At 37.7% G+C, this 23,560-nt stretch overlaps 1 protein-coding gene across 1 annotated transcript in view; it reads left to right on the top strand.

Moving 5' to 3' along the window:
• Nucleotides 1-23,560, top strand: part of WDR44 (WD repeat domain 44) — an 89,950-nt gene that overhangs the window by 25,956 nt on the left and 40,434 nt on the right. Inside the window, exons 2-8 of the mRNA XM_040265133.1 lie at nt 702-735; nt 8,154-8,228; nt 16,149-16,785; nt 17,551-17,681; nt 19,461-19,556; nt 20,830-20,966; nt 22,889-22,972. Coding sequence (XP_040121067.1) covers nt 702-735; nt 8,154-8,228; nt 16,149-16,785; nt 17,551-17,681; nt 19,461-19,556; nt 20,830-20,966; nt 22,889-22,972 — 1,194 coding nt within the window. The remainder of the gene's footprint in view (nt 1-701; nt 736-8,153; nt 8,229-16,148; nt 16,786-17,550; nt 17,682-19,460; nt 19,557-20,829; nt 20,967-22,888; nt 22,973-23,560) is intronic.

Below are 23,560 nucleotides of genomic sequence, written 5' to 3' on the forward strand. Positions count from 1 at the left end.
TTTGTGGCTCAGCTGGTAAAGAATCCGCCTGCAATGTGGGAAACCTGGGTTTGATCCCTGGGTTGGGAAGATCCCCTGGAGAAGGGAAAGGCTACCCACTCCAGTATTCTCGCCTGGAGAATTCCATGGGCTGTATAGTCTGTGTGGTTGCAAAGAATAGGACACAACTGAGTGACTTTCACTTCACTTCGCGTCACTATAAATCGAAGAAGCACAAATTAAGACAGCAGTGAAATATACTTTTGCCTAAACATTTAAAAATAGCACTCATTTTTGGCAAGGTTATTAAGAAACAGAGATGTAGAGCAATGGGAGTGTAAATTGGCACAACTGTTCTAGAGAGCAATTTGAGTTTCTCCAAAAGCTGAAAAGCATGTATACTTTTGAGCTGCATTTCCACTTCTAAAGAAATTTGTGGAAGAGTACAAAATTATATTCATATTAATGCTAATTATAGTGTTACATATCTAGGAAGACAAAAGATACAAACTCAGATCTCTTGGTGGTAAGACTATGGGTCACTTTAATTTTCTTCTTTACTTTTTTATGTTTTCTACATCTTCTGTATGTACAGAAGAGTTTCTAAATGACAAAATATATAAATGTTTTTAAAAATATGGGCTTGCCTTTAATGAGTGTATAGAAGGATTTCCCTTCTCATAGCCACTATTCAACACCTTCTTGCTTTTATTTCTGAACAGGTATCCAGGAAAAGTTGGGATTTCAGCATTAAAGGTAGGTCGTGCTTTGTGAAAGTCATGAGTGTATTTCTACAAATCGCATACACTTTTCATTCATTTTTCTCTTTTTTATGTAATTTTTCATTTTCTGCTTTTGCTTTCTATTACTTATTTTTTGCTAAGTAATATTATCATTGTATCTTACTTGAGGTGTGATTAAGTATGCTAGAAATACCTAGTTAAATACTGTACTATAAGGAAGGGACTATAAGTCTTTTGTAGATTTCTACTAATTTTTATTTGGTTTATAATTTTTAGAATAAAGGAACACTTGTATTTGTGTGTGTGTATATTTTATAAAGTAACCAAAACACTTGTGTGTTTATTATGGGCACATGTATTGGTATCATAACTACATATAAAAATCAATCCTAGCCTTATATTCAAGCAAAGAAATTTGATACTGAGAAATTATGCCAATGAGAACCATTTTAAATACAGGAATATCACCAAACAGAAATATTTACATCAAATAGAATATATACTGTATGTGTATGTTTGTATATGGTGGTGTTTGTGTGTATGTCTGTACATATGTATGTATAATCTCAAACGTGCTATTTTTTTTTCAGTTCCAGTGTCTCTACCTTCTATTTATATACATTGGATACTGATATCTTTGATAAATTATGGGATGTTCATATGGGATATTCTATACAGTGGTTATGAATGAATTAGTTATATATAATAACATGGATGAATTTTAGCACCGTGGTGTCGAGTTGGTGGGGAAACAAGTCACAGAAAAATATGTGCAGTAAGATTCCATTTATATTAAGTCTCAAAACATGCAAAATTAAAGCATATATTGTTTAGAGATATAAGCAGAATAAAACTAAAGAACAGCAAGGAATGATCAACGCAGAGTTTAAGATCTCAGTCATCTCTGAGGGGGGAAAGAATGTAATGGAAATAGAGAAGGATATACAGGAGACTTGAAAGCTAATAATAAGACTTCTCTTTATTAAACTGAGTACTTAAGAAAGGTTATATCATAATTCTTTAGTCCTTATATGTTATAAAAATCCTTTTATATTAGCTATTTAATAAAACCATTTAAAAAATAATACATGGACAAGGTTAAAGTTCACTCAGTGCGAAAAGAAGATGGTTGAAATTGTAGCTTCCCTCCCATTCCTCACCCTCCACCTCCCAGTCCCCTATCCACAGACTGTTGCTGGTTATGCTTGTAGATTTTAAAAGCCACTTAGATCATAAGATATTTTTAGGTTATCACAAATAGGTTTGGGGAATTTATTTTACCTCAGTAATTATAGATTGTCCTTAGCTTGAATAAAATTAGGTAACAAATGTACATATTTAGTAAATAAAGATGAAGTTAGATATTTGGGTTTTTTTTTTACTTTTTATATTGAAATAATTATAGAGTCACAGAAAGCTGCAAAGATAGTACAGAGAAGTCCTATTTATCCTTCACCTATTTTCCCAGTGGTTATGTCTTAATTATAGTATATCAAAACCAAAAATTTGACATCAGTACAGTGTAAGTGTATAGTCCTGTGTCAGTTTATTACTTGTGTATATTTGTGTAACCACCACCACAATCAAGATGAGATTTTATCACCACAGAGATCTTCCTTTATAAAATCATACCCGCCACCTCCCCTACAATCGTCACTAATCCCAGACAGCCACTAATCTGTTTTCCATCTCTGTAATTCTGTCATTTGAGAATGACCTAAAAATTGAATCATATAGTAAGTAACCTTTTGAGAGTGGCTCAATTGATCCATCCAAGTTGTTGCCTGTATCAATGGTTTATTCCTTTTTGTTGTTAAGTAATATTCTATGATGTGGATGTACATGGGTTATTGAGTGCTTATTATGTATAACAGCATATCTGTTGATATCTTAAGCAATCTAAAGAAAAGTTTGGATGTACATGGGTTATTGAGTGCTTATTATGTATAACAGCGTATCTGTTGATATCTTAAGCAATCTAAAGAAAAGTTTGGATGTACATGGGTTATTGAGTGCTTATTATGTATAACAGCATATCTGTTGATATTTTAAGCAATCTAAAGAAAAGTTTCATATAGTCCCAGCTTTTTATGACTTTACAAGCTCACAGAAGAGAGCTATATATAAGAAGGGATGATAGATGAGGTATTGATATTTGTAGACTAGAATAGATCTTAAGTACTACAAGGAGTTTGGAGGAGAAATGGAAAGATAGAGCAATGGTGAGGGCAGTGTTACCTGGAATAGCAGAGAAAAGTTTTTGGGAGGAGATAGAACTTGTGTTAGGCTTTGAAAATTGGGAGATATTTACATAGGTAGATAGAGAAAAAATAGGAAAGCATTATATGTTAGGCACAGCCATGAAATTAAAAGACGCTTACTCCTTGGAAGGAAAGTTATGACCAACCAAGATAGCATATTTAAAAGCAGAGACATTACTTTGCCAACAAAGGTCCGTCTAGTCAAGGCTATGGTTTTTCCAGTGGTCATGTGTGGATGTGAGAGTTGGACTGTGAAGAAAGCTGAGCGCCGGAGAATTGATGCTTTTGAACTGTGGTGTTGGAGAAGACTCTTGAGAGTCCCATGGACTGCAAGGAGGTCCAACCAGTCCATTCTAAAGGAGATCAGTCCTGGGTGTTCTTTGGAAGGAATGATGCTAAAGCTGAAACTCCAGTACTTTGGCCACCTCATGAGAAGAGTTGACTCATTGGAAAAGACTCTGATGCTGGGAGGGATTGGGGGCAGGAGGAGAAGGAGACAACAGAGGATGAGATGGCTGGATGGCATCACGGACTTGATGGACATGAGTTTGAGTGAACTCTGGGAGTTGGTGATGGACAGGGAGGCCTGACTTGCTGCAATTCATGGGGTCACAAAGAGTCAGACATGACTGAGGGACTGAACTGAACTGAATAGTATGAACTAGATAGTATGCAGAGGAGAGAATTTAATGGGAGTGTTGAAAGATTGGTGTGACCAACGTAAACATTCCAGTGGTGGAATGTTGGAAAAATAAATTGGGGCCATATTTCCATGAGTCTTGAATGTCAGGTTAAGAAATCTGGCCTTTACACTATGAAAGACAGTATGGAGATTCCTTCGAAAACTAGGAATAAAACTACCTTATGACCCAACAATCCCATTACTGGGCATATACCCTGAGAAAATCATAATTGAAAAAGACATATGTATCCCAGTGTTCACTACATCTCTATTTACAATAGCTAGGACATGGAAGCAACCTAGATATCCATCGACATATGAATGGATAAGCCGTGGTACATATATATAATGGAATATTCCTCAGCCATAAAAAGGAACACATTTGAGTCAATTCTAATGAGTTGGATGAACCTACAGCCTATTTATACAGAGTGAAAAAATTCAGAAAGAGAAAAACAAATATTGTACATTAAGGCATATATATGGAATCTAGAAAGATGTTACTAACAAGCCTACTAGCAGGGCAGCAGTGGAGACGCAGACATAGAGAACAGACTTGTGAACACAGAAGGGGAAGCAGGGGTTGGGAAGAACTGAGAGAGTAGCATGGAAACATAGACACTACCATGTGTGAAATAGATAGCCAGTGGGGATTTGCTGTGTGACTCAGGAAGCTCAAACTGGTGCTCTGTGACAACCTAGAGGGGTGAGATGGAGAGGAAGGTTCAAGAGGGAGGGGACATATGTATACCTGTGGCTGATTCATTATGTTGATTTATTGCAGAGACCAACACAACATTGTAAAGCAATTATCCTCCAATTAAAAATAAACATTTTTTAAAATTTTTTTTTAAAGCAAAAGACTCTGATGGAGAGATGGGGTTGATAGGAATGTATGGATGCATATGACAACTATTTGAGTTTCCTGGTTGTTTTTTTTTTTTTTTTTCTCTCCTCTGAAAAAAGATGGCGAGCTCATCTCTCAAGCATTTTTTAAAATTTCACTTTAGTCACAGTTAATAACTTCCCCTTCCTCACTTCTAAAATGGAAGTGACCTGATTTTTTAGTAACTAACATTTTTAGCTTAATGTTCTTTAGTTAATAATGAAGAGTTCTTTGAGTATAGATCGCCTTTGTACAAATGGTTTGTGAAAGTAGGTCCTTTGGTGGTGTGCTTTTTAAAATTAAAAAGCTCAAATCTTACAACTGAATACTACGAGGAGGGTACAAATGGCTCTTTAATATCCAATATAGATGGAGGGAAACAATGGTGTGAATTGCTGGAAATTGAATAGAAAAACCATACCTTTTAAGAAAGCATGTTTCTTGGGTTCTGATAGGTAGGAGTTAGAGAAATGGCCTGATGGTGGGAAACGGGATTTAGTTGGTACTGTGCTTTTGTAATGGGGCAGCCCATCTCCAGAAGAAGGTAATAACTGAGGACTGTCTGAAGTCTAGCTAAGTTGATGTTGGTTGTCTGCAGGCACATGCTTGGCTTCCATTGCTTTGTGCTCAGCCTGATTGAAGTGCTAGGGGGAAGGGCCTGGACCTTAGACCTTACTAAGGAGAGAATCATAGATGACTATATACTAAATCAGATTTTACTAAGAAATCTAGTTAACCTCTTTAGAGATCAGATCTCTGGTAGGTACAGTATCACTCCTTAAAACTAGGACTTAGCAGTAGTTTACCTTATAGGAGTTGATATCTTTCAAAAGTTCAAAGTCTAAGAGAGTTTTTTTAAAGCCAAATAAAATAGAAGCCTAATCACTGCTTGGCAGTTTTGGTCTGTGATCTTTGTAAGTACTTAAATAAATCAAATTAAATTGAGGTACAGGAATTATTGGTATGTGTTTTTCTTAGGTTAACCTAGGGAAAATATCTGTGGAATTAAGGTAGTACAGTGCTTCTGATTTCCCTACTAATAATGAACAGTTATTAGAAGGTAATTGGAGGAGGACATGGCAACCCACTCCAGTGTTCTTGCCTGGGGAATCCCATGGACAGAGGAGCCTGACTGATGACAGTCCAGGGGGGTCACAAAGAGTCAGACACAACTGAAGGGACTTGGCACACATGCATGCATGCAGTTAATTTGTAGGACAGTTGAAGGTGTTTTTCTAATATGCATGAACTGTTCTTAACGATCATCACCTTTCAAGAATTCACTCTCATCTTGTCAACATGGCTATTTTAAAGTGGTCAGGGAAGACTTTTCTAATACAATAACGCTTGAGCTATGACACTAAGGATGGTAAGGAACCATCCAGTTGGCCAAAGTATAATTCTGGGATTATGATGGGAAAGGGAGGTGATCAATATAGATGTGAAAGATGCAGTTCAGTTCAGTTCAGTCACTCAGTCGTGTCCGACTCTTTACAACTCCATGGACTGCAGCACGCCAGGCCTCCCTGTCCATCACCAACTCCCGGAGTTTACTCAAACTCATGTCCACCGAGTCAGTGATGTCATCCAACCATCTCATCCTCTGTCATCCCCTTCTCCTCCCTCCTTCAATCTTTCCCAGCATCAGGGTCTTTTCAAATGAGTCAGTTCTTCTCATCAGGTGACCAAAGTATTGGAGTTTCAACTTCAGCATCAGTCCTTCCAATGAATATTCAGGATTGATTTCCTTTAGGATGGACTGGTTGGATCTCCTTGCAGTCCAAGGGACTCTCAAGAGTCTTCTCCAACACCACAGTTCAGAAGCATCAATTCTTCGGTGCTCAGCTTTCTCTATAGTTCAACTCTCACATCCATACCTGAAAGTGAAAGTCACTCAGCTGTGTCCGACTCTTTGCGATCTCATGGAATAGTCCATGAAATTCTCCAGGCCAGAATACTGGGGTGGGCAGCCGTTCCTTTCTCTAGGGGACCCTTCCTAACCCAGGGATTGAACCCAAGTCTCCCACATTGCAGATGGATTCTTTACCAGCTGAGCCACCAGGGAAGCCATCCATACATGACTACTGGAAAAACCAAAGCTTTGACTAGATGGACCTTTGTTGGCAAAAGTAGTGTCTCTGCTTTTTAATATGCTGTCTAGGTTGGTCATAACTTTTCTTCCAAGGAGCAAGTGTCTTTTAATTTCATGGTTGCAGTCACCATCTGCAGTGATTTTGGGCCCCCCATAATAAAATCTGTCACAGTTTCCCCACCTATTTGCCATGAAGTGATGGGACCAGATGCCATGATCATAGTTTTCTGAATGTTGAATGTGAAAGATGCAGGCAGGAGCCAAATCATATTAGGTGCTCATGGACTATGGTAGAGTTTGAAAGTGAAATCGCTCAGTCATGTCCAACTCTTTGCAACGCCATGGACTGTAGCCTACCATGCTCCTCTGTCCATGGGATTCTCCAGGCAAGAGTACTGGAGTGGGTTGCCATTTCCTTAGATTTTATCTAATACTTCAAATCCCCTGAAACAACTTTTCTCTAGAATAATCTATATAAGATTGGTAGTATTTCCCAAATGCTGGGAGGAATTCAATGAAACAACTTTTCAGCTTGAAGATATTGGAAGTCCCACAGTCCTACAGAAATATATCTAGCACATTAAATCTTTAGCAGTATAATAATCTCTGGAGTAGAGAGATTATTGGAGCCTATCCTGATACTTGTATAATTGCTACCTTAATATGTACATACATCCTTATGTATCTTAGGTCAGTGAAAAATGGTTATATAGTGACTTTCTGATAAACTCTGTGATGGACACCAAGAATTATGAAAATTTTTTTCTCAGTGTCAGTAGTAGCATTCAAATTCCTGTACTTCTATAAATGTAAAGAAAATTTAAGATGGAAAAGAATACTGTGTTATAATTTGCAAATGTATGATTGTCTTATTTTACCCAAATTTTTTCCAGCAGAAATGCAGCATCCATTTCTACCTTCTTTAACCTCCCAAATATATATATATATGTACGTATGTGTATATGAATGTATACGTAGATATATATGTATTTTTGGTGGGATTAATTTTCTTCATCTGCTACTATTTTGGGAACTTCACTTAATACCAGTTAAATTTTGATTCCTTTAATCTAAAGCATATAGAGTTTCCAAGAAAACAACTCTCTGAATATGGTTTGCCACATTTTCCATATTTATGGAGCAATACTTTGGGAAAAATAACAATTCTGATTCAACCCTTTGCTTAAATTCGTAACCTTTTTGAGCTGCAAAAGTACTTATAGTTCTTATATTCCTGTACAGTTTTTTAATGTTAAAAAGTTAGGTACACTTTAAAAGAAAATATCCTATTACAGTAGAAAAATAGAAAATTGCTGATTGGTAACCTTCTTATGAAAATTAAATTGTCCCGATTGGCATAAAATCTCTGGGAATCTATCATTACCCAAATGTCTAAGCCCTTAATGGGCCTTTGATTTATTAATGCTATAATTTCTAATTTGTACCCATTTTAAACAGAGTTTTAAAAAGAGATGTCATCATTTGGTTTGTTCTTTTCTTTTGAAAATAGGAAACAGAGAACTCTGCATACAAAGTTGGAAACGAGTCCACTGTACAAGAACTGAAACAAGATGTATCTAAAAAGGTTGGTAAGCTAAAATGTCAGTATTAATTTAGCAGATGTCATATTCATATGGTATATTTAAAGTGGAAATTTTTTAAATATTATTTTAGCGTAGTACCCTGTACATGCTGGATGTTCAGTAAATATTCCTTGAATTTGTTGAATTTGATTGAAAGCACATTAGACATTTTAGAAGTCATTTTGTAATCCAACTAATTGGTAATTTACCTTTGAATCAGTATTTTGAAAAATGTTTTATAATGTATTTTTGTTTTTCATACTTGTATTTTTGTTAGAGTAAGCCATAGCTACTCTTGAGGTTAGTACCAAGAGGTAAAGGTATTGAAAAGCTTAGTGCAGCAAATTCTGATGTCTTGAGGAGTTAGAGGTTACAAGAAGTCATTATTTTTGTAGTACATTTGATACTTTTTAAGGAATTGATGATACGAACCTTCAGAGTTTGATTTACTAGAAGAAACTGAGCATAAGATAAAAATGTTGACAATGGGTTGTTAACAGTATTGGGATAAAAACCAAGGAGAAAGAATGGTGTGTGTTCATTCATTTATATAAGTTTTGAGTATTTTCTGTGCCCCAGGCACTGTTCTAGCCAGTGGATTTCCAGAGACCAATGAGATGACACATCTACCCCACAGTTTCTCAACAGCAACACTTTGGGATGAATAATTGTTTGTTGTGGAGGGAAAGGGAGACTGTTCTGTACATATTAGAATGTTTAGCAGCATTCCTGGCTTTGACTCAATGGATGTCAGATCTCAACCCCCACCCACCCCTACCCCATCTTGTCAACCAAAAATGTCTCCAGACATCACCAAATGTCTAGGGGAATGGTACTGGGCACAATCACCACCCCTGAAGATTCCTTGTCATACCCTTACGGAATTTAGAAAATTAACAGACTACAAATTTTAATATTGATCCCACGTTTTCCTTTGGGCTTCCCTGGTGGCTCAGCAGTGAAGAATCTGCCTGCAATGCAGGAGACCTAGGTTCGATCCCTGGGTCAGGATGATCTCCTAGAGCAGGGCAGGGCAACCCACTCCAGTATTCTTGCCTGGAGAATTCCATGGACAGAGAAGCCTGGTGGGCTACAGTTCATGGAGTTGCAAAGAGTCAGATACAACATAACTGAGTGACTATAACTAACTAAGTATAGTTAGTAGCCCCCCACCCCCAAAAGTGACTTTTTAAGGAGAATTTAAAAGCTGAAAAAATAGTAAACTATGGGGCAAAAGGGCTTTCCAGGTGGCTCAGTAGTAAAGAATCTGCCTGCCAATGCAGGAGATGTGGGTTTGATTCCTGAGTTGGGAAGATCCCCTGGAGGAAGAAATAGCAACCTGCTCCAATAATTCTTGCCTGGAGAATTCCATGAACAGAGGAACCTGGCAGGCTACAGTCCATGGGGCTGCGAAGAGTCAGACACAAGTGATTGACGATGCACGCACATAGGGCTATAGAGTGAGTCTTAAGACTCTAGGTTTTAGTTTTTAAGTTCTAGGCCATTCAGGTAAATTAAGTATCCAACATTAATGATACAGGGTATGGAGTTATGTGCCGGATCAGGACACAATCCCTGTTCTCAGTAACTTACATTTTAGTAGAATAAATTAGATCAACACAAAACTGAATGTAATAAGTATTCAAATAAACTCTCAAACTATTACAAGAAAACAAGGGAGACTTTACTTTCTGCTTGAGGATAGGAATGGGGAAGGAGGAAGTAGCATCTGAACTGGTTCTTGATGGGTGGATAAGATTTGGGCAGGCATAGGTGGAAGAGGAGAGGCATAAACAAAGGCCTGGAGATGAGGAATGTGTGGAATGTTTGACGATGAGTCTAGAAACCAAATTTAGGGCCAGATTATGGGAATGCCTCATGTCATGCTAAAACGTCTGGTTTTTATTTTACAGTCGCTGTGAAAGGAATGAGTTTTTTGAAGCAGGAAGGTGATAGGAAGCAAAGTTTTGATTCTCACTGTTCTTTTGTTCATTCCCTGTTTGCTGCCTCCTGAAACCCAGGGGAAAAAAAAAACAGAGCTAGGTACTGTAAATAGGTGCTATGGGAGCATATCAAAAGGCAGAAATAGGTACTACGGGAGCATATCAAGAGGTAGAAAACACGGGCCTTGCTTTCCAGGTGTAGAGAAAATATTTATACAGAGTTAGCTCATGTACTACTCTGCATTTATTATATTCTAGTTCATATTATAATGAACAGTAAGACTGATAGGAGTTCAGAAGAGGAAGAGATTGTCTTCAGGTAAGGGATGAGGGAAGGCTTAAGACTTTCAACCTTTTTTTAACCCCTCTGATGGCGTAGGCCTTTTCACTTTGCATAGTTATCATTTGAAACCTTTACATTCATCTCATCTCACAGTGCCCACTTGGGTCTGCACACTTTTACCAGATAACCTTGCTTTCCATTGCATGTAAGTGTCAGAGGCTATGCTGTGGTGTGCTAAGTTGTTTCAGTCATGTCTGACTCTTTGCAACCCTATGGACTGTAGCCCACCAGGCTCCTCTGTCCATGGGGATCCTCCAGGCAAAAATACTGGTGTGGGTTGCCATGCCCTGCTCAAGGGGATCTTCCCAACCCAGGGATAGAACCAGTGGCTCCTGCATTGCAGGTGGATTATTTACTCCTGAGCCACCAGGGAAGCCCATCAGAGGCTAAGAAGCCTAAATTCACTCCTTTCCATCATCTCAAATTTCCCTCACTGCAAATTTTCATCTTTTACCTCTTTTTCATGTAATTCCTGAGAATTTAGTATTCTTTTTTTTCCTGTCCAAAGTAGAATGGTATAAAGAATACTGGACTTTTGGAGAAAAACCTAGATTTCAGTTTTGACTTTGTAGTTTACTAGCTGTGGGACCTTGAGCGAAATTCTTAATGTCTCTGTCTCAGATTCCTGCTTTTGTATGGTGGTTGTTCAGTTCCTAAGTCATGTGCATCTCTTTTCGACCCCATGAACTGCAGTACACCAGGCTTCGCTGTCCTTCACTATTTCCTGTAATTTGCTCAAACTCATGTCCATTGAGTCAGTGACATCATTCAGCCATCTGATCTGTTGCCCCCTTCTCCTCCTGCCCTCAATCTTTCTCAGCATCAGGGTCTTTTCCAGTGAGTTGGCTCTTCACATCAAGTGACCAAAGTATTGGAGCTTCAGCATCAGTCCTCCAGTGAGTGCTCAGGATTGATTTCCTTTAGGATCGACTGGTTTGATCTCCCAGCAGTCCAAGGGACTCTCCAGAGTCATCTCCAACACCACAGTTTGAAAGCATCAATTCTTCCACAGTCAGCCATAAATGGTCCAATCTCACATCCGTACATGACTACTGGAAAACCATAGCTTTGACTATGTAGAACTTTGTCAGCAAAATGAAGTCTCTGTCTAGTTCTCTCATAGCTTTTCTTCCAAGGAACAAGTGTCTTTTAATTTCATGGCTGCAGTCACCATTCACAGTGATTTTGGAGCCTAAGAAAATAAAATCTGCCACTGTTTCCACTTTCCCCCCATCTATTTGCCATAAAGTGATGGGACCGGATGCCATGATCTTAGTTTTTGAATGTTGTATTTTAAGCCAGCTTTTTCACTCTCTTTCAGCCTCATCAAAAGGCTCTTTAGTTCCACTTCACTTTCTGCCATTAGAGTAGTATCATCTGCATATCTGAGGTTGTTGATATTTCTCCTGGCAGTCTTGATTGCAGCTTGTGATTCATCCAACCTGTCATTTCACATGATGTACTCTGCATATAAGTTAAATAAGCAGGGTGACAATATACAGCCTTGTCCTACTCCTTTCCCAATTTTGAACCAGTCTATTGTTCCATGTCCGGTTCTAACTGTTGTTTCTTGGCCTGCATATAGGTTTCTCAGGAGGCAGGTAAGGTGATCTGGTATTCCCATCTCTTTCAGAATTTTCCATAGTTTGCTGTGATGTACACAGTCAAAGGCTTTAGCACAGTCAATGAAGCAGAAGTAGATGTTTTTCTGGGTAGAATTCCCTTGCTTTTTCTATGATCCAGTGGATGTTGGCAGTTGGATCTCTGGTTCCTCTGCCTTTTCTAAGTCCATCTCATACATCTGAGATTTCTTGGTTCACATACTGTTTAAGGATTTTGAACATTACCTTGCTAACATGTGGAATGAGTGCAATTGTGCAGTAGTTTGAACATTCTTTGGCATTGCCTTTCTTTGGGATTAGAATGAAAACACCTTTTCCAGTCCTGTGGCCATTAATGAGTTTTCCAAGTTTGCTGATATGTTGAGTGCTGCACTTTAACAGTATCATCTTTTAGGGTTTGAAATAGCTCAGTTGGAATTCCATCACAGTCACTAACTTTGTTCATAGTGATGCTTCCTAAGCCCCACTTGGCTTCACACTCCAGGATGTCTGGCTCTAGGTGAGTGACGCCTTTGTAGTTATACAGGTTACTAAAACCTTTTTTGTACAGTTCTTCTGTGTATTATTGCCACTTCTCAGTCTCTTGTTCTGTTAGGTCCTTGCTGTTTCTGTCCTTTATTGTGCCAGTCTTTGCATGAAGTGTTCCCTTGGTATCTCTAATTTTCTTGATGAGAACTCTAGTCTTTCCCATTCTGTTGTTTTCCTCTGTTTCTTTGCATTGTTCACTTAAGAAGGCTTTGTTATCTCTCCTTGCTGTTCTCTAAAACTCTGCATTCAGTTGGGTATATCTTTCCCTTTCTCCTTTGCCTTTTGCTTCCCTTCTTTTCTCAGCTATTTGTAAGACCTCCTCAGACAACCATTTTATTTTATTGCATTTCTTTCTTTAAGATGGTTTTGGTCACCATTTCCTATACAGTGTTACTAACCTCCATCCATAGTTCTTCAGGCACTCTGTCTACCAAATCTAATCCCTTGAGTCTATTTGTCACTTCCAATGTATAATCATAAGGGATGTGATTTAGGTCATACCTGAATGGTTTAGTGATTTTCCCTACTTTCTTCAATTTAAGCCTGAATTTTGCAATAAGCACCTCATGATCTGAGCCACAGTCAGCTCCAGGTCTTATTTTTGCTTATAGAGCTTCTCCATCTTTGACTGCAAAGATTATAATCAATCTGATTTCCATATTGACCATCTGGTGATGTCCATGTATAGAGTCATCTCTTGTGTTGTTGGAAATGGGTGTTCGTTATGACCAATGTGTTCTCTTGACAAACTCTGTTAACCTTTGCCCTGCTTCATTTTGTAGTCCAAGGCCAAACTTGACTATTACTCCAAGTATCTCTTGACTTTTGCATTCCTATCCCCTGTGATGATAAGGACATCTTTTTTTTGGTGTTAGTTCTAGAAGGTCTTATAGGTCATCATAGAACAGTTCATCATCAGCTTCTTCAGCATTAGTGGTTGGGGCATAGGCTTGATTACTGTCACGTTGAATGATTTGCCTTAGAAACAAACAGATCATTCTGTCGTTTTTGAGATTGCACCTAAGTATTGCATTTCGGACTCTTCTGTTGACTATGAGGGCTACACTATTTCTTTTAAGGGATTCTTGCCCACAGTAGTAGATATAATGGTCATCTGAGTTAATTCTCCCATTCCTGTCCATTTTAGTTCACTGATTCCTAAAATGTTGATGTTTACTCTTACCATCTTCTGCTTGACCATGTCCAATTTACCTTGATTCGTGGACCTAACATTCCAGATTCCTATGCAATATTGTTCTTTACATCAATCTGTAACTTTCACCACAATACACATCCACAACTGGCATCATTTCTGCTTTGGCTCAGCCTCTTTATTCTTTCTGGAGCTATTTCTGTACTCTTATCCAGTAGCATATTAAACACTGACCTGATGATGAGGGGCTCATCTTTCAGTGTCATATCTTTTTGCCTCTTCCTACCATTCATGGGGTTCTCGAGGCAAGGATACTGAACTGGTTTGCCATGCCCTTTCCAGTGGACCACGCTTTGTCAGAACTCTTCACCATGACCCATCCATCTTGGGTGTTCTGCACTACCTGGCCCAGAGCTTCATTGAGTTACACAAGGCTATGATCCATGTGATCATTTTGGTTAGCTTTCTGTGATTGTTTTTGTTCTGGAGGCTGTGAAATTGTAGTTTTTGCTTCTTCTGTCTGCCTTCTGATGGATGAGCGTAAGAGGGTTGTGCAAGCTTCCTGATGGGAGGGACTGGCTGTTGGGGAAACTAGGTCTTGCTCTGATGGACAGGGACATGCTCAATAAATCTTTAATCCAATTTTCTGCTGGTAGGTGGGGCTGCTTTTGTAGAAGGGAGATAATCTAGTTACCTCACAAAAGGTGTGTAAAGATTGAATAGAAAATGTGTGTACTGGATCTAATACACAGCAGACCCTCTTTCTTCTCCAGAACTTATCTTCCTTTCCTTTAGCACCTTCCCCTCAGCTTATAAAAATGCTGGAGCACTTTCTTGAGCACTCTTCCATGTGTAGCCAAGCTTTTTGAGAACATAGACTGTACTGGCTGTCCCTGTACCTCTTTTTTTAAAGATTTATTTATTTGTTTTTGGTTGTGCTGGATCTTTGTCGCTGCACACTGGCTTTCTCTAGTTCTGGTGAGCGGGAACTACTCTTCATTATATGCGCATTGCAGTTGCTTCTCTTGTTGTGGAGCGCAACCTCCAGGGTGCATGGACTTCAGTGGTTGTGGCATGTGAGCTCAGTAGTTGTGGTGCACTGCACAGGCCCACCTGCTCCACGACATATGGGATCCTCCCAGGCCAGGGACTGAACCCCGCATCCCCTGCATTGGCAGGCAGACTCCCAACCACTAGACCACCCGGGATGCCCTTCGCTTCTTATTCCTTCTTGAACCTACTATAATCTGGCTTCCGTTACTGCTAAAGGACTCATTGCTCAGTAACTACCTAATTCACAAATTAGATGGAGTCTAGTTAATATTTCTCTGGTGAAAGTGAGGTAGATCTAGGATAAAAATTTGAAAATTGACAAAAAATCATATATAGAATATGCTGGAAAATCGGGGATGAATATTATTGAATGACATACTATCCAGTTCAACTTGGCACAAATTTGTAGTAAATCATATCAGGATAGTTTCGTGAGACATTCTGTTAATTTTCTGGAGCCAAAGAATTGAGAAAGCAGAAGTCATCTATGGCTCTGTGGTAGAAAGATAAGTGAGTGGGCTGGGAGATTTAATGTGTTAATGATGACAGGACTGAGTAGAAAATATATTTTCTTCTAAATATTGGTAGAAGTAACAGAAAGCCTGCCTGTATTTTTCAACTATAGATAAGACATAAAAGGGAAAAAAGGCAAGATGAGCTGGGTATTTGAACTGTTGATACTCCTAACATCTCTTTGCAGAGCCGGTGATTAGATGTAGCCTGTTTAAGAACTTTAATCTCTCTGGATATGCTAGCTTTTCATGTTCAGGCCTGAGTTCAGAGCTAAACAGCTTAAATTCTTGTAAAGGTGGTTTTCATTCTCATAGCTTTGTTAACTAGACTCAAACCAACAGGCTATTACTGAACTAACTTGGCATAAATATATAAATAAACTATGACATGAAGCATCTGAATGTAAATTTAGGTTTAAACTTTTTTTTACAGGGTTGACTGAATTTTTGTAATTACACGGACTAACACAGATTCCTTGTTATAATGATTAAGAGTATAGTTTCTGGAACCAGGCTCCCTACATTTATACCAGTTTCATCACTTACTAGCTTTGTAACCTTGAATAAATTTCTCTGACTTAGTTCCCTCATTTGTATACTGATGATAGTAAGAGTGCTGTCTTATAAAGTTGTTATAAAGATTAAAACACATAAAGTGTTAAGAACATTGCCTGGCACATAGTAAGTAAAATATAAATGATTACCTAATACTATGTCCTTGAAAATCACTTCACTGTTTTTTTACACTGCTTTTTAACCTTTCATCAGATTATTGAAAGTATTATTGAGGAGAGTCAGAAAGTAATACAGCTTGAAGATGATTCTTTGGATTCCAAAGGAAAAGAACAGTCTGATCAGGCTACTGCCAGTCCTGTCACAGCTGGAACAGATCTTAGCAATATACCTGGACTGTTAGCCATAGATCAAGTACTGCAGGAAGATTCCCAGAAGACAGAGTGTCAGGATGTATCTGAAGAAACTGAATTAGAATCAAAACAGTGTTTTCCTTCTGATGACACATGTGAGAAGCCAGTAGATGAAACCACAAAGTTAACTGAAATAAGTTCAACTGCACAGCTTAATGTGCCTGAAACTGTAACAGAAGTGTTGAACAAGGAAGAAATGGAAGTCAAAGAAAGTGATGTTCTAGAATCTGCATCCTCACACTCCTTATCTACAAAAGATTTTGCTGTAGTGGAAGAAGTTGCACCTGCCAAACCGCCAAGACAGCTTACTCCAGAACCTGATATAGTAGCTAGTACAAAGAAGCCTGTTCCAGCACGCCCACCTCCTCCAGCTAACTTCCCACCTCCTAGGCCCCCACCTCCATCTCGACCTGCTCCACCACCAAGAAAAAAGAAGAGTGAATTGGAGTTTGAGGCTCTTAAGACACATGATCTAGATGGTAAGTATTAACTGAGAAATAACTACCTTTGTGGGGGAGTTTGGGGAGTTGAAACTTGACCTTTCTGATTTTTTTTTTTAATTTATGCTGTATTTAGGCAATGACAACCCACTCCAGTACTCTTGCCTGGAAACTCCCATGGATGGAGGAGCCTGGTGGGCTACAGTCCCTGGGGTCGCTAAGAGTCAGGCATACGACTGAGCGAATTCACTTTCACTTTTCACTTTCATGCATTGGAGAAGGAAATGGCAACCCACTCTAGTGTTCTTGCCTGGAGAATCCCAGGGACAGGGGAGCCTGGTGGCCTGCCATCTGTGGGGTTGCACAGAGTCGGACATGACTGAAGCGACTTAGCAGCAGCAGCAGCAGTAACCACATTGATGACCAAGTTATAAAATGTATTTTAGTAACAGGAAGCCAAAATGTTTACATTGGTACTGTTACATTATTGTAATTAAACATTTCAGCAGACTTTCAAATCTGTTACCATTGGAGAGCCAGAGTGGCACAGTGAAAAGAACATAGGATTTGGACTTAGGATTTGAATTCAAGCCCCAGATCTCTTCATGTATAAGGTGTATAGCCTTGAGGAATTTAAATAACTTACTTGAACCTTGGTTTCCCCTTATATAAAAAGAGTAATGAAACCACTTTTTTCATAGGATTGTTCTAAGAATCAGATAAAGATTTAAGCACTTTTAAGCTATGAATAAGGTCATATAAGTATTGGTTGTTGTTGTTATTATTATATTATTATTATTGCAGTTCCCAAAGAGACTATTACATCTGATACTCTCCTAACTACAAACATGGCTTCAGAGAGTACAGTCAAAGATTCGCAGCCTTCTCTTGATTTGGCAAGTGCTACCAGTGGAGATAAAATAGTTACTGCCCAGGTTGGTGAATATGTGTTATATTTGATACACGCTCTCAACTTTCTGCAACTAACTGGTTTGTTGATTGTTGAACCTTCTTTCTTCTCCAGGCCAAATACTTCCTTGTTTCCAAAACCTGCCTACTACATCCCTTGTCCAACTCTGCTACTAAGTAGTGGACTGATTCTAGCAACCTATTTAACATCTGAGTCTGAAATGGCTCATTGATAAAATGAGGGGAAAACCTTCCTTGAAGGTTTCTTGCAAGATTACAATGAGCTAAAGTATGCCAGCTACCTGGTATGTGTGTTCAAAAAGTGACAGATGCTGTTATATGTAGTATTTACTAAAAATACCAACTACTGTCTTCATTTACCTGACCTATAATGGTCAAAGGACTTCCCAGGTGGCACTAGTGGTGAAGAATCTGCCTAAGGGATGAGGCTTCTATCCCTAGGTCAGAAAGATCTCCTGGAGGAGGGTATGGCAACCCACTACAGTATTCTTGTCTGGAGAATCCCATGAACAGAGGAGTGTAGGGTCGCAAAGAGTCATACACAACTGAAGCGACTTAACACACACATGCACACCTAGTGGTCAAATTGGGAACTTTTATTTTTTTATAATTTCCTTTTCCTAATCATGAAAAAAAAACCTTCATACAGTAGACTATACATCCATATATGAGGCAATATAGAAAGAACTTGATAACATGAATTTCTACCTCTGCCAAATTCTGGGATTCAAAGGTTACTTATGTGGTAGCTCTGATGGGGCAGGTTGGCAGACTGGAAGATATTATCATACTAAGTGATGTAAATCAAATAGAGAAAGACAAATATCATATGATATTGCTTATATGCAGAATCTTAAAAAGTTATACAAATGAATTTATTTACAGAACAGAAACAGACTTAGACAGTTGAACTTATGATTACCACGGGTCGGGGGGAAGAGTAGGTGAGGTAGATTCAGAGTTTGGAGTTGACGTATACACACTACTATATTTAAAATAGATAATCAACAAGGACCTATTGTATAGCACCGGGAACTCTGCTCAATATTCTGTAATAACCTAAATGAGAAAAGAACTTGAAAAAGAAGAGCTATGTGTGTATGTATAACTGAATCACTTTGCTATATACCTGAAACTGACACAACATTGTTAATCAACTATATTTCAATATAAAATAAAATTTTTAATTTTTAAAAAAATTCAAGGATTCTTTGGCCACTGGACTTGGAATAAAATTCAAAACACACATACACACAAAAAGACACAATGGTCTTTTCATAGCCTTAGAGCAGAGGTCAATAGTGGCCTGATTTTATAGGGTCCTCAAGCTAAAAATGGTCTTTGTATTTTTAAAGCATTGTTTAAAAAAAAAAAAGAATATGCAACAGATATTATATGTGTAACAAAAAGCTTAAAATCTTTACTATCTGGCTGTACAGGAAGAAATTTGCCAACCTCTGCCCTCAAGACATCCATGTGTATAGTCCTGATTAATGACAAATTTTACTAGCAGAGAACTGACTTTGGACCAAGTTCAAATAGAACATTTATTTGCTTTCAAGACTACTCAGACATTATTTCATGAGCAGCAACACTTTTGGTACCTAATGTTTTTTAGCATGATGGGAATAATAAAAGACTGAAATGGAATGTTCCATTTAAATTTTCAGTAGGCTCCATTATCTGTATTATGGAATTCTTTAGAACTGTGTGTGGTAATGAATAATTGAATATTTATAAAAACTGACTCAGTCTACTTTCTGTTTATAAAATTATAATTTCAGGAAAATGGAAAAGCACCTGATGGGCAGACAATAGCTGGTGAAGTTATGGGCCCTCAGAGACCTAGATCCAACTCTGGGAGAGAGCTTACTGATGAGGTATAATTAAATTTTTTTTGTTTGTTCTTGAAAATATAAAATATAAAGGTCATAGTGAGAAGATGAAAAAATTCCAGAGATGAATGGTGATGGTGGTTGCACGGCAGTGTAAATGTAGTTGATGCCACTGAACTATACAATTAAAAGTGGTTATAATGATAAATTTTGTATTATATATATTTTATTATGATCAAAAAACAAGTTTATTGCTATTAAGTAAAAAATCATATTGTAAAAGAAAAAATGAAAATTGAAGCTTGTCTTAGTTTTTGTTTTTTTAATGTGCTGGAATTTTAACTCTGACTTAAACTTGCCTTTTCACACAATTATATGGTAGAATAAATGTATTGAAAGCCAAGGCCTATGTTTATAGGAAGTGGGCTTAAAAGGAACTTGATATTATAGACATATGTCTTTATACATGTTAGATGATGTACAGTATGTACAAGCTCAATGCTTGATTCTTAACTTAAAATTTAGTATATATTGGTTGGCTAATTTATTCAGAATGAAACTTTGAAGCAGAATCTTAGTTTTTGTTTCTTTTAAACAATACATTTAAAAAAATATTGGAAAACAGTTTTGTAGTTCCTCAAAATATTAAACATTGAGTTACCATGACCCAGCAATACGACTCCTATGTACAGCAAAGTGAAATGAAAACATATGTCCACACAAAAAATGTACATAGCTATTCATAACCAGCTAAAGTGTGGAAACAATACAAATGTCTGATAAATAGATAAATAAAATGTAGTATATCCATCCATATGGACTATTGTTTGGCAATTAAAAAGAATGAGATTCTGATACATGCCATAACACAAATGAACCTTGAAAGCATGATGCTAAGTGAAAGAAGCCAATCACAAAAGACTACATACTATATAATACAATTTATATGAAATGCCCAGAATAGGCAACTACGTAGAGAAAAAAAGTAGATTAGTGGTTGCCAGGAACTGGGAGGAAAAGGGAATAAGGTATGACAGCTAATGGATATAGGGTTTCTCTTGGGAGAGGCAGAAATGTTCTAAACTTAGATAATGGTGGTAGTCGTACAACTCTGTGGGTATACTAAAAACCATTGAATTATATATTAAATGTGTACATTATGTGGTGTGGAAATTGTATCTCACTAAAAATGTTTACAAAATTATTGCACACAGTACTGAATGTATCTAGAAAGTTCTTAGCTTAAATTTTTTAGGATTTTGTGGACTCAAAAAGATAATTAAATTATAGGTACTCTTGGTATTATTTTTTACTTCAGGAAATTTTAGCCAGTGTAATGATTAAAAACCTAGATACTGGAGAAGAAATACCTTTGAGTCTTGCAGAAGAGAAGCTGCCAACGGGTATTAATCCTCTCACTCTACACATCATGAGAAGGACTAAGGAGTATGTAAGGTATGGCCTAATGTTATTATTCATCATTTGTAGTATTCCATTCAAAGTGGTGAAGAGTTCTGTTTATGAACTGTGAGAGTCCCTAATTTGATTTCATTCAGTGTTCTTTTTTTAAAGTTAGAATTAAAATAGAGTCAGTTAATGTATATATTCTTAAAATTTGTCCTCTCTTTTTGAAAACAAGTTCTTTTTTTTTTAAGATTCCACATTTAAGTGATATCATAAAGTATTTGTCTTTTTCTGTCTGATTTATTTCATTTAGTTTAATGTTCCCAAGGTCTACCCATATTGTCACAAATGGCTTGGATTTCCTTCCTTTTTATGGCTGAATAATATTCCTATGTGTGTCACATTTTCTTCATTTAACTTTGTTCTCTCTTATAACTGTGCAGTTACTTGAGGGGAAATATATATCTTAGTTCAGTTCAGTTCAGTCTCTCAGTTGTGTCTGACTGTTTACAACCCCATGGACCGCAGCATGCCAGGCCTCCCTGTCCATCACCAACTCCCGGAGTTTACCCAAACTCATGTCCATTGAGTCAGTGATGCCATACAAGCATCTCATTCTCTGTCATCCCCTTCTCCTGACTTCAGTCTTTCTCAGCATCAGGGTCTTTTCAAATGAGTCAGCTCTTTGCATCAGGTGGCCAAAGTATTGAAGTTTCAGCTTCAACATCGAACGCTCAGGACTGATCTCCTTTAGGATGGACTGGTTAGATCTCCTTGCAGACTCTGAAGAGTCTTCTCCAACACCACAGTTCAAAAGCATCAATTCTTCAGTGCTCAACTTTCTTTATAGTCCAACTCTCACATCCATACATGACTACTGGAAAAACCATAGCCTTGACTAGACAGACCTTTGTTGGCAAAGTAATGTCTCTGCTTTTGAATATGCTATCTAGGTTGGTCATAACGTTCCTTCCAAGGAGTAAGCGTCTTTTAGCTTCATGGCTGCAGTCACCTTCTGCCGTGATTTTGGAGCCTCCCAAAATAAAGTCAGCCACTGTTTCCACTGTTTCCCCATCTATTTGCCATGAAGTGATGGGACCAGATTCCATGGTATATCTTAAATATAGTATTTGGTTTGTCTTCTTTTAAAATGATTTATATTATTCTAGAGACAATATTAAAACATAAGAGGCAAAAAGGCCATGTGAGATAAATACCTGGTCTTCTGAAACTTTGCTTTAAGGATCAGAAATTTTATAAATAATTGTATTGTCTTTTTAGGATCAGACAGTGTCTTTAGAGTGAAATGATTGGCTTTACTGTGAGAAATATGTAGACCCAAGAAATAATTTCTGTGAAACCAAAGCTTTCACATGATGTGCCTAATAAGTAAGGAGGGAGATATTTACAAATTAATTTGTCATTTTTGTACAGCATGTTTTACCCAGCACAATGCCTTTTTTGTGTTAGTTTTTTCATAAATTCTTGAATTGCATTTGTTTATGTTTTATGCATTGTACCATCTTTCAAGTCTTTTAATTCTCAGAGTCATTTAAATTAAACTTACATAAAGCATGTAAGGAGAAGGCAATGGCAACCTACTCCAGTACTCTTGCCTGGCAAATCCCATGGATGGAGGAGCCTGGTAGGCTGCAGTCCATGGGGTCGCTGGGAGTCGGACACGACTGAGCAACTTCACTTTCACTTTTCACTTTCATGCATTGGAGAAGGACATGGCAACCCACTCCAGTGTTCTTGCCTGGAGAATCCCAGGAATGGGGGAGCCTGGTGGGCTGCCGTCTGTGGGGTCACAGAGTCAGACACAACTGAAGCAACTTAGCAGCAGCAGCAGCAGCAAAGCATGTAAACATTTTTTTTCTTAACACTGATTAGTTAATTGTGTAGTAAATATACACAGAGATTTTTGAGAAGTTTCGAGAAATAACTTCTTTTAAAATGACGTCTTCTTGTAGTAATGATGCTGCACAGTCAGACGACGAAGAGAAGTTACAGTCTCAACAAACAGATACTGATGGTGGACGGTTAAAACAGAAAACGTGAGTTACATCCAATTTCTTCATTTCAGGCTTCTATTATTGTGTGTGTGTGTGTGTGTGTGTGTGTGTGTGTGTGTGTGTGTATTTTATATATGAGAACTTTCATACTATTTTAAATCTATGCTCTGGCCAGTTTGTTTGTCCATCTACCACCACCTCTCCCTGCCCTCAGGCAATGGATTATGAGTTCCTTGAGGCTGTCTTGGTCATTTTTATAGCATCTGACATACAGTAAATGAAGTTTACTGTATGTAAGTTTTGCTTCATGCTTGTATTATTTTTCTGATGATAGGTACCAGAAGTATTGGTAGAAGAACATGATTGTTCTTGAAGTTGCTTTTTCCATTTCACATCATCTCTCCAAATCCTATTTGTCTTTCTAAATTCAACTACATGAGACTCTTCCTGACCACTCCAGTTCATAATAAAGATTTTCCTGTTCTCAATTTCAATGACAGCTATAGTCTATATACCATACATTTGCTATTTATATTATCTTAAATTGTTTTCTGATTTAAAAAATAAATACATGTTAAACAACTAGACCAAGAATTGATGCTTTTGAACTGTGGTGTTTAAGAAGATTCT

This window comes from Oryx dammah, unplaced genomic scaffold (assembly GCF_014754425.2).
Source record: "Oryx dammah isolate SB20612 unplaced genomic scaffold, SCBI_Odam_1.1 HiC_scaffold_23, whole genome shotgun sequence".
Taxonomy (NCBI): Eukaryota; Metazoa; Chordata; class Mammalia; order Artiodactyla; family Bovidae; genus Oryx; species Oryx dammah.